This window comes from Mus caroli, chromosome 15 (assembly GCF_900094665.2).
Source record: "Mus caroli chromosome 15, CAROLI_EIJ_v1.1, whole genome shotgun sequence".
NCBI lineage: Eukaryota > Metazoa > Chordata > Mammalia > Rodentia > Muridae > Mus > Mus caroli.
The window spans coordinates 23,053,766-23,065,627 of record NC_034584.1 but is presented as its reverse complement, the minus strand read 5'-3'; the positions used below and the strand labels follow the sequence as shown (position 1 = coordinate 23,065,627).

The following is an 11,862-nucleotide window of genomic DNA, read 5'->3' as shown; positions in this document are numbered from 1 at the left end:
CAAGAGTCCAGGACAAAAGTATGAGAAGGGAATTTTGCTTTATCGTGCCTGTCTTGACATGTCTTGACAGACATGAAGGCGGATCAGATCTCCAATTCCTGGCGCCCTCTTTCTTTGCAGCCTCTGCTGATTTCCCACACTTCCAGAGCTGTCTCTGCTGAGCTTGGGCTACCCACTCCCTTCATTCTCACAGCATGTGGGAAGGCTGTGTCTGTGGAGGCAGAGAATTGTCTCACTCTTTCTCTGCTTTCCTGAGTCCCACTCATGACCTGGCAGAGCCCCTTTCTAGGGCAAGGAATAGAAGTTGTTGATCGCAGCATTGTCTTTGGTGGGAAGAGAACCTCTGAAACAACAACGTCTTTTACTTTTTTGTTGGTTGGTTGGTTGGTTTGGTTTTTTTTTTGTTTTTGTTTTTTAGGGGTGTGTGTGTGTGTGTTAAGACAGGGTTTCTCTGGTAGCCCTGCCTGTTCTAGAACTTGCTCTATAGACCAGGCTAGCCTTGAACTCAGAAATCCACCTGCCTCTGCCTCCCCAGTGCTGGAATTAAAGGCATGTATCACCAGTGCCCAGCACCTCTGAAATTTTTTATGTCCAAAATGTTACCCTCTCTCAGCTGTGCTTGGAGAAACAATATTTGACTAAGTCGTGGGTCATCAAAATAATCCCAGACTTACTTGCAGGGTCTTGTTATGGTGTTTTCTTGTTTTGTCTTTTTTGAGTGCGATCTATATATCTAGAACTAGAAAAAAGTAGTGTGCATGTATGTACATATGTGTGAGTGTGTGTGTGTGCAAACTTTTGAACATACATATATAGGTCAAAACAGGATGCCAGGTGTCTGCCTCTGCTGATTGCTTCTTTATTTTCCGAAGCTCACTATTTTGGCTAGGCCGACTAGCGGGTAAGCTGCTGGTATCTGCCTGCCTCTGCCAGTGCTGGCCTTGCAGGCACCTATGGCTGTGCCCAGCTTTTATGTGGGTTCTGAAAATTCAAACTCAAGTTTTCATGCCTGCACAGTGCTGTCTCCACCTGAGAGAAGGTTTTGAATATTCATTTTCTTTTAGTTATAATTCTAGTTACTACCGGTGCTAATCTGAAAACCCAGGGGTGGGTAGGATGGAACTCTAGAAGACAACATGTGACCATTGTATGAGGCAGACGTGGCTGTATAGCCAAGTTAGGGTCTACACAAGCTGTTCTCTGATACTGTCAGTAGGAGCAGGGCTCCTAAGTCAAAAGAGTAGGAAAGCAGGGTAGAACTGTGTCTGCACTGCAACAAAGTAGCTAGGATCCTTCTGCATGGATTATATCATTCTTGCCGGTGAACCTCACAGTGCCACAGAGGAGCCCCGGGTCCTCACAGAAACCTCCATCTGCCTTCATCTCTGAATCTAGAAAAGATGACAATAAAACATGGGCCCTGGTACACAACAAGGGCTTCATGTACACTTGTGCGGGTTTTCCTTTCACAGTGCAGAAGGCACAGAACTGCCGTGGGGCTTTAAATGTCAGAGAAGTGCCATGGTGTTTTTCTCACTAAGCACACAGCAAACACTAGCTGCTGTTTTCATTGTGGTTGCTATAATCACCTTTGCTTTGTAGATTAGAGAACTGTTAGAGAGGAAAAGATTAAGCAGCCACCTAATGGGGGTTGCCCAATAAATGGCAGAGCCAATATTCAAAGGGGGGGGGGCATGCAGTTCTGGAAGCCACCTGCCTGAGCAGTTGGCTGTCCTATCTGTGAATTAGGAAGCTGGGTGGGTTTGCTAGTAGTATTTTTTCCATATTTGTTAATATTTTTTTCTTTATTGGGAATATGAATACACATGAACTATTTGGATGACCAAACATGCTGAAATCATAGGTTCCACGCCGATGAGAATTTTATTGCAGTTGGTCACTGGAATTTTACTCAGTGGTCTGCTGTGGAAGAAATTATTTCAAAACAAGCCCCAGGAGATTTTGGCCACCGTTCAGAAGTCCTCTTCCTCATTTGTACTTTCAGCATGTCACATGCTCAGGCAGGCTGGGACTGGGAATCTCTTATACGGCAGAGAACTGCAAACCCACCCTGGGATCTCCCCTGCCCCTTACGCGTTTGCCAGGTGGGACGGGGAATCACGGTGGGCATCTGAAGCAGCGGGTGTGGAAAGTGGTATCCACGATTCTGCCGATTAACTTCCTTGCCTGTGACACAAGCGGTGCTGCGACCTACCGTGCTTCAAAGCAGCAATAATAGGTCAAGGGTCAGCAGACAAGGGCGGGTCAGCACCTGGCATGGATCCAAGAAACGAGCACGTGTCCTTATCGGCACTGCGCTTGCGCTGCAAACTCCTTCCGCCCCCTTCCCTGCTGGGTCCCCTTAGCTCAGATCACAGTAGTCAGCTGTCATTCTCACAGGCTCCATCCTGGAAACGGGATGCTAATTCAGGATTCTGAAGCCCATACTTCTGATGTACATTATAAATCATGGATATTCTAGAGAAGGATGTATGCAGCAGTGGTCGTGGTGGAAATTATATGATTCCACTTTTGCATTTATGTTTGAATATCTTAAAAAAAAACATATGTAGGCCTGGTGGGTGGGTTATCTCAGTTGTTAGCATTTGCCTCCTAAGTGTGGGTGTGATGGGTGTGTTTGTAATCCCAGCATTAGAGAGGACAAGTGGATTTCTAGGGCTTGATGGCCAGCCAGTCTAGCTTACTAAGCAAGTTTAAGACAAGGTAGAGGCTACATCTCTGCTGCCTGAGGAATGGTGCTACCGATTGTACTCTGACACACATACTCTCTCTCTCTCTCTCTCTCTCTCTCTTTCTCTCTCTCTCTCACACACACACACACACACAAACACACACACAACTTTGCATCCCATATAAACATGCATCTGTGAACATATGAACATGCACATACACATACATGCATACACAAAAGTGTATATAAAGCCACACTAGACACTCAGTGGCAAAATTAACCCATGTGTCCTATGTCCCTTGAGGCAGATGTATAACCATGATATGCGTGTCTGTTTGTTTTGTAGGAAGTGACCAAGTTCACTCCTGGATACTTGTTACAAGCCAAGTCCTTAGTGCTGCCTGGAGAATAGCAAGGGCCTCTGTGATGCCGGCGCTCTCTCTTCTGTCAGCCACCCTCAGCTACTTCAGAAGCCTGTATTTATACTTAGGGCATCAGCTGAAATGGTGGGTCACCCTGTTGTCTTCCTTTTCAAAGACAACCCTTGTCATACGGAAAAGTTTTCATCTAATTGTTCCCTTTGTCTTTCAGGTGGATCGGCTATCTACAGAGAAAGTTCAAAAGTAAAAACTTAGTGCATGTTTTCTTACTTTTAAGGGCAGAGAAGGGTCCAGAAGGGGGGGGGGATGGGGAAACTGACTGCCTTTTAATTTTATTTTACCCAGGAAACCTCAGCGTGGAGGCAGAAGTAGATTTACTCAGTTATTGTGCAAGAGAGTGGAAGGGAGAAGCCCCGCGTGCCAGACTGATGCGGAAGGTGTGTGTGCTTAGGGAAGGCAGACAGGGTCGGTCCGAGGCAGGCTACATTCAGTTCTGCTTTCCCAAACCCAAAGGTCAACCTGTACCAACCAGGGTGTAAGTAAAAGCTGCAGCTAAACCGGAAGCTGAGTAACAGTTGGATGTTAGGGCTTGATCTAGTTTGCTTTTCTCTCGTTGTGATAAAAGTAGCCCGACTAAAAGCGACTCTGTGGAGGAGAGGGTTACATTGGCTTACACTTCCAGGTCACAGCCTGTCACTGAGGGAAGTCAGGTCAGGGTCTGAAGCAGAAACCGTGGACGAACACTACTGACTGGCTTTGCTCTCAGGATCTGGCCCAAGCTAACCTGCCTAGGAACGGTGCCGCCCACAGTGGGCTAAGCCCTTCCATATCAGTCGTTCATAATTACCATCTCACAGACAATGCCACAAGACAGGCTAATGTGGTCAGTCCCTCAAGAGAGGTCTCCCTTCCCAGGTGACTCTAAGCTGTTGAATTAAACTGAGAGGTGAGCATGACAGGACAGACCTCAACCTGGACTTTGTTGTGCTGGGGATAGAAGTCAGTCAGTCCTGTAAACTGAGAAGACATGAGTACTGCAGGGTATTTAGATCTCTGACTTGTTAAACTTCCGCATGTACTGTAGAGACCCTTCAACTGGAGGCGTCAGACACCCTGGCATAAATATTTGAGGGGTTTTAGAATGTTCTATTTATTGGACCAATCTTGGGAAATATCCCCAACAGTGCTGCCCACTCCTGTGTCAGGCAAAAAGAAGGGGGGTCCAAAATACTCTCTGGTGTGGTCTGCAAAGTCTGTGATTTTTTTGCTGTGCTTAAGTTGTATTCATCCTCAGTCCCAAATGACCTGCCCTGGTCTTCCAAGATGAGTTCATCTAAAATAGCAAGAGGTAGACTCCATACACAGCAGCGTCACTGTAGAATTGCATGCATACAGCCATTGGAGTGGCTCAGAGAGTAAAGAAAGCACCCGCTGTACAAGCCTAATGACCTGAGTTCAATAGAATTATTCTCTGACTTCCGGATATGGACTGGCTTGTGTGACCTGCACACACACACACATCACACATATCACACACACACACATCACACATATCACACACACACACACACACATCACACATATCACACACACACACACATCACACATATCACACACACAACACACACATACACATCACACACATTAGTGATGATGATGGCGGTGGTGGTGGTGATGATAATAGTAATGAAACTTAATAAAATAAGGATCTGGAGACATGACTCAGCAGTATTTGCAATTCATGCATAGGACCCGAGGTCAGAAAGAGGCTTAAAATTAGCTGCCTGTAAATCCAGCTTCGGGGTATCCAACATCATTTTCAAGCCTCTGTGGGTACTTACATGCATGTAAAAACCTTCCTCCTACACACACACACACACACACACACACACATCATTTAAAAATAAATTTTGAAAAAAAATTAAAACAAAAAGCTTTCTTAAAAAATAAAACTACATACAGTAATTACAGTGCTCCACTTACTCGAGTGTCTTGGGATCCACAGTGCACTGGAGATACATTTTTTTTTTCAGTGTGAACACTGAAAGCCAGAGCTCCCCGAGCTCGCTGTCCCTAGCATGGCACACAGTAGGCGTTCATGCAAAGCATCCTTCTTGCTAACAGGCCTATGAGGAACTGTTCTGGAGGCACCATGTTAAATGTGTTCGAGCAGTCAAGAGAGATAACTACGATGCTCTCAGATCTGTGTTGTTCCAGATCTTCAGTCAAGGCCTCTCCTTCCCATCATGGATGAAGGAAAAAGACATCGTTAAGGTACAGCTCCCCACTGGGAACATGGTCATAGCGGGGTTGTCCTGTCTGGCTAGCTCTGTGCTCAGAGGAGTCCCACGTTGAGGAGCTTTGGTCATTTAACTGGTTCCCTCTCCCAGGTCACTGCAGATAAGCCATCTCAGCATGCTGGCATTCCCAATTCTGTCCATTTTCAATGTTCTCAGATTTCCTGAGAAGTGTCAGTCCTTCATAAGGAAGACTTTTTACTTATGGAAACGTGAACCTTTTTACTCTAACATAAATGTTTACTAACAAATGCAAAGAGCGTACAATTGCCACACCAGAGGTTTTCTCGTGTACCTCTGCGGTCAGTCCTCCCAAGACCTCTGGTCCCACAATCCCTGATTCAGTCTCTGTGCCCACGGGTTTGCTGCCTCCATGGTCAGATGAGTGGTCTCCTCTACACAGCCTCTTGAATATGGTTTCCTTCCCAGAGCAGGGCGCGTGGGCACGCACTTCCCCGTGCTGCTGGCAGAGTTCTGAAGTCATCGCTCTGCTCTGAGATGATAGTCCTTTATATGAGCAGAACACAGCTTACTCTCAGTCCAAGGGCAGCTAGATTGTTTCCTGTGCTTGGCAACAATGTATCGGGCTGTTAAGGATAGTCTAGCACAGGATTTTATAGGTATATTGTCTGTTTCTTCTAGGCAAATGCCCAGGAGCTAGCTTCCTGGTTGTGTGGGAGGTATGTGCTTAACTTTAGAGAAACTGCCACATTGATCTCTAAACCTGCTTGACCCTTTTTTTTTTTTTTGCCATTCCACCAGTATAGTGTAAGGGTTATAGTCACCTCACCTGGTTACCAGCAGTTAGAACTGTTGGGTTTATTTGTTTGTAACCATTCTAAAAGATATATTTTGCTTCTTACCATTTATTTGTGTGGGTGGGGGAGGGGCCCATGCCTTAGTGCATGTGGAAGACAGAGGACAGGTCCACGGACCTGGTTCTTTTCTTCCACCTCTGCATGGGTTCCCAGGATTGAACTTGGGTCATCAGGTTTGCACAGCAAGCCCCATTGCTCCCTGAGCCATCTCGCCGGCCCTCACTTGCTTTTAATGAACAGATGTTGAGTATCTCTTGTGTACCTATTTGCCATCCATATCATCGTCTTGGAAAATTACCCATTTGAGACCTTTGTCTATCTCGGATATTATTTTCTCGGATTATTTTCTGATTACTGTTTTGGAAATCCTGTATATGTCTTGAGTATGAGTGCTTCATTGGATATGTGATTTGCTGATGGCTTCTCTTGGTCTATGGCTTCTTTTATCATTTTTCTTAATCAGTTATGGCAGTGTGTTCTCTGTTTTATTTATCTTATTATATGGGTGTTTTGCCTGCATGGATGTACATGCACTATGTGACAACAAAAGAGCGATGGGTCCCCCTGGAACTGGAGTTACAGACTGTTGTGAGCCACTGTGTGGGTGCAGGGAACTGAGCCTGGTCCTCTGGAACAGCAGCGCGTACCCTAATGACTGAGACAGCTGTCCAGCCCCAGTCACATTGTCTTGATTAACAACTTAAATTATGTTTTGATGGCAGCATGCCCAATTTAAGATGGCAGAGCAACAAAAAGGAAGCACACATGTATACGGCCTCACGGTCTGTCTCCTTGGTGTCTTCTGTTTAAACTTGTTCTCTGTCATTCTATTTGATAGCAGATACTTGTGAAATATATGTAGTATGCTAACCCTACCTCTAGTTAACTCAAATAAAGAGTGTTACAGCAAACCCAGGGTTCCGCCGCTGAAGCTGTGCAGTAAGGTACCAGCTGTGCAGAGTGGACTTGCTTCTTACAGACACCGAAGTCTAATCTTTGCACCTCCCAGAATTTGACCTGGAACTCTGTGAAATGAATGGTATAGTTGCTCGTTTATAGTGGAAATGAGGCTAAAGGAATAGGAAATGCTGGCTAAGTCCTTTCTCAGCCTTTGAGGGACAGCCGGGTCTGGAAGGCAACAGCATCACTGCTAAGACAGCAGCTGCTTGGTGTGCCCTGCTTTCTTAACACCATTTAGTTACATACTTTCTAAAGCAATATGCCAAGGGCATGCAGCATTTTATACAAAAGGATTGCTTCTTTGGACAGAATCCTAGGTTTCCATCTTTTCTAGAATATAATCTAAAATTTAAAAAAAAAAATTACTTAATCCACAAATCTAAAGCAAAGATGGCCTCGTGCTTTTTACTTAACTGACATTGTTGTCTCTCCGAGGGTTGCTCCACGAGATAAGACCATGTGCCGAGGCATTCCAAATCGTGCTGTGCTAAGTGCTGAGACACTAATCATTTGTCGGCATCTACTTCCTTTTCAAGCTGCCTGAAAAACTACTCTTTTCTCAAGGCTGTAACTGGATCCAGCAGTACAGTTTCGGGCCTGAGAAGTACACAGGTTCCAATGTGTTTGGAAAGTTACGGAAATGTGTGGAGTTACTGAAACTGCAGGTGAGCGTTTAGGGAAACACAAAACAAGAAAACCCCCCACCTACTGGGATAGACGCATCCAAGTCTCAACTGCAGCGGGTTCCCTGTAATGTGGGGCATATCCGGTGCGTTAGGGAAATGAAACAGTGCAGAGCGCCCCCTGCTGGTGGAAGCTTGCTTTCTCCTCCAAGTAGCAAGGCGGAGCCAGTGTGCTTGCTCTGTGGTGGATTTGCCAGTTGTCGGGTAGAAGCTTCCGTGGCTTTGTTGGAAACCTGACCCGTGAGGGAATTTTGTTGTCAATATGGTACAATGTTCAGACCTCAGAAATGCCCTCCTGCAAGCAATGTCCCCTGCGCATGCGGGGTTGACGCGGGTATAAATAGGTAATAGTCAGGCTCCGAGTGATGGAAAATGTGTTTTGCTTATATCTCTCTGGCTGGCTTAACTGGGGGAAATGCCTTTCTGAGCCATGGCTCTCTTCTTGTGAGTAGTCTATACCCTGGATGGTTATCACGAGGGTGTGAGTTAACCCACATACGTGCTCTGCAGAGAGCCAGCCACACCCTTACTTAATGGTTCTTCCTTGGACTACCCGATGGCCCCAAGCAGTTTTAGAGAACCGACATGTTTGATAGTTTACACAGTAGTGGTGTGTTTTGAGGAAACTGACTTTATTTTATTTCTTATATAGATAATTATATGCATTTGTGCATTAGGCTGGTAACTCGGGCTTCTCTTGTGAGATGCTGTAGACTGGATGACTTAAACAAGCAATGATTATTTCTTGCAACTATAAAGGTTGGATGTCTGAAACCAGGAGTCCAACGGGCAGTCACATTCGGTGATGGTCCTCTTTCTAGTTTATAGACAGGTGGACAGCTTTTTGGTTTTGTTTGTTTTGTCATCACACAACAGGAGGAGAACCAGCAATCACTGGGCTTCCTCTTAGAGGGCCACCAGTCCCACTTGTGAGGACTCTAACCACAGAAGCCAATACCTCCTCCAATACAGGCCTCACCTCCTAATGCTGTCTCCCTGGACTAAGATGTTTGACCTATAAGTTTGAGGAGGCAGGTGAACATTCAGCCCACTGTGGTGCACTCATGATTAAAAAGAATGCAATAGTCCCAAAATGCAGGCATGAAAATGTAACTGTATAAAATCCTGCCCTCCTGTTTGGCTTATTTGATTAGTTCTTTACAAGTGGTTCATATGTTGCTGTGTGCCCTTCTCAATTCACACTTCCCAGTTCACACTTACCAATTCACACGTCCCAGTTTACACTTCCCAGTTCACACGTCCCAGTTCCCACTTCCCAGTTCACACTTCCCAGTTTACACTTCCCAGTTCCCACTTACCAGTTCACACGTCCCAGTTCACACTTCCCAGTTCACACTTCCCAGTTCACACTTCCCAGTTTACACTTACCAATTCACACTTCCCAGTTCACACGTCCCAGTTTTCACACGTCCCAGTTCACATGTCTCAGTTCACACTTCTCCCTGTGTTTGTAGTGGACTGAGTTTAGTGGGATGAGAGATCACCACAAGAGAGGGAGCATGTGTAACAGCCTCTTCTCCGACGCCATCCTGGAGTGTAAACTGTATGAAGCTTTGAAGTTCCTCATGCTCTACCAGGTCACAGAAGCGTATGAGCAAATGAAGACCAACAAGGTTATCCCCAGCCTTTTCAGACTCCTGTTTTCCCGGGAGTCATCGCCGGATCCTTTGAGCTTCATGATGAATCACCTGAATTCCATAGGCGACACGTGTGGTTTGGATCAGGTGAGTAGGACTCGTGGTGTGTGATCCAAGGGTGACTCGGAAGTACTTGAACCCATGGCCTTTAGGGTATATGCTTAGCATTGATGAAAACACCTGCACAGAGGTGGCTAGCTAAAATTGCTGGCCTTCCATGTGTGAAAGAAAAATAACAAGGCTCCTTTCTGGGTGCCATGTCCTTGTGAGTCCAAGGATCCTTGCACCAGAGAACGCTGCTTCATAGAGCCTTGTGACCACAAAGGCCACTCAGGAAGTTAGATCGTTGCTGGCAGGCATGTGCTTACCAGCCACAGAGAAAAGTAACAGCTTTAAGATCAGAGAATGACACAAGTCTTCTGTTTACGCCTGTTTTCTGTACAAAAGAAGTGGCGAATTGGATGACATATTTACCAAGAGATAAATTGGTTGGAAAGAAATGCAGTTCTTAATAGTGAACACTCTCTCCTCCCTCCTAGTCTCCTCCCCTCCCCTCTCTTCCCCTCTTCTCCTCCCCCTCTCTTCCCTTCCCCTCCACTCTCCTTTCTTCCCCTCCTCTCATCTTTTTCTTTTCCTTTCCTTTCTCCTCTTTTTCTGTCTTCACTTCCCTTCTCCCTTTTCCTTCCCCCTCCCCTTCCCCCTCTCTTACCTTCTCCTTTCCTTTTCTTTTCCCCTCTGAGATAAAGTCTTACTCTATAGTCCAAGGTTGATCTGGAACTCACTCTGTCGCCCAGGCTGGCCTCCTCTTGCTTTAGCTTAGATTACAGCTGTGAGCCACTGCTCCTGGCTTGAGTGTTCCTTTCTGTTTCTGCACAGTTTTCTCCTGACTTCTCGCTAGTCATGGTACCACCCTGCTTCCACACCGTGGGTACTTGTCCCTAAGTTGTGCTCACTTGCTGTCCGGGTGAGCCTGACACAGAGTGGGTCATCTTATAAAGTGCGGCTAGCGCCATCACAGTGGGAACGAATAAATACCTGTCTATAACGTTGCCTTCATCTCTCCCCCAGATTGACATGTTTATACTCGGGTATTCTCTTCAAGTAAAGATAAAAGTGTTCCGACTGTTCAAGTTCAACTCCAGAGACTTTGCAGTCTGCTACCCCGAGGAACCTCTCAGGGAGTGGCCAGAGATCTCCCTGCTGACTGAGAATGGCCACCAGTACCACATTCCTGTCTTTTAAGTCCGCTGTGGACTGGACATCAGTTCTTCTCAGAGACAGTGGGCACACGTGCAGAAAATCACTTCTAAAAGACCCACAGTGGTGCTTCAGCCAAGGAGGGCTTCGAGACGGGTGGAGAGAGACGGGTGGTTTGCCTTCTGTTTCAGTGAGGTTCTCCAACGCAGCACACCTCTGTGCACCGACTTTGCCATTGAGGGATCCTCTGGGTTGGGTCTTTAAGACGAAGGGAAACTTAGTATGGACAAAAAATTGGAAGGGACACAACCTGAGCAGTGGGGATTGTTTTATCTCGGATCTTCATGTTCTTCAGTAAGAATCTCTCTGTGGATTTGGAACAATCATAAATAAACAGGGCCAAGTTTTACAAGCATTACCCTCCTGGGAGGGTCTTTGTTGTTTACTAATTATCCAGAACAGCCTGATTAATGTTAAAATACTGTGTGTGTTTATGTACATATCTGTTTATATAGACACACAAATATATGTATTCATATGTGTGCATACACTGCAAACAGCCTCTGGTTTGTAATATTGTACAGTTTCTTTATATCGCTACAGTTTTTGGTATTCTTGTATCTGTCCAGCTTAAATCAATTTATTTAAATAAAAGAAGATAAATTGTATGGATTTGGGCAACTATAATTTTCGAGCTGCCATAAAAATATTAAGCTATGCTTTAATTTAATCTATATTTACACATCCATTTAATGAATAGCATCTTGTGATTAGCTTAGTAAAATTCCAGATACAGATGTGTCTGCATCATTGCCCCAGAATCCCAGAAGACATTGGTTAAAGAGAATTTGTGTCACCTCCTTGCCCCCTAAACAAAACATGACAAATACAGGCTTAAATTCAAACCCGTATTCCTAGAGCTGTGGTTCTCAACCTGTGGGTCTGGACCCCCTCGGGGGTTCCCTTATCAGATATCCTACGTATCAGATGTTTATTACAATTCCTAAGATTAGCAACATTAAAGTTATGAAGTAGCAAGGGAATAATTTTATGGTTGGGGGTCACCACAACAGGAGTCCATGCACTTGGTCTCCAGGTGGCCCTGGTGTGATGAAAGCCTGTAAAGATGGAAGAGAAACCAAATCTCAGAAGATACAGGACTGCATGCGCAGCTGGC

General features: G+C 45.5%; 1 protein-coding gene across 1 annotated transcript in view; it reads left to right on the top strand.

The window, feature by feature from the left end:
- Otulinl (OTU deubiquitinase with linear linkage specificity like) overlaps positions 1–11,285 on the top strand; it is a 23,056-nt gene extending 11,771 nt beyond the window's left edge. Inside the window, exons 2-8 of the mRNA XM_021183541.2 lie at positions 3,039–3,198; positions 3,284–3,315; positions 3,418–3,509; positions 5,197–5,346; positions 7,684–7,812; positions 9,306–9,575; positions 10,557–11,285. Coding sequence (XP_021039200.1) covers positions 3,039–3,198; positions 3,284–3,315; positions 3,418–3,509; positions 5,197–5,346; positions 7,684–7,812; positions 9,306–9,575; positions 10,557–10,730 — 1,007 coding nt within the window. The 3' untranslated portion in view covers positions 10,731–11,285. The remainder of the gene's footprint in view (positions 1–3,038; positions 3,199–3,283; positions 3,316–3,417; positions 3,510–5,196; positions 5,347–7,683; positions 7,813–9,305; positions 9,576–10,556) is intronic.
- Positions 11,286–11,862: the final 577 nt, after the last annotated feature.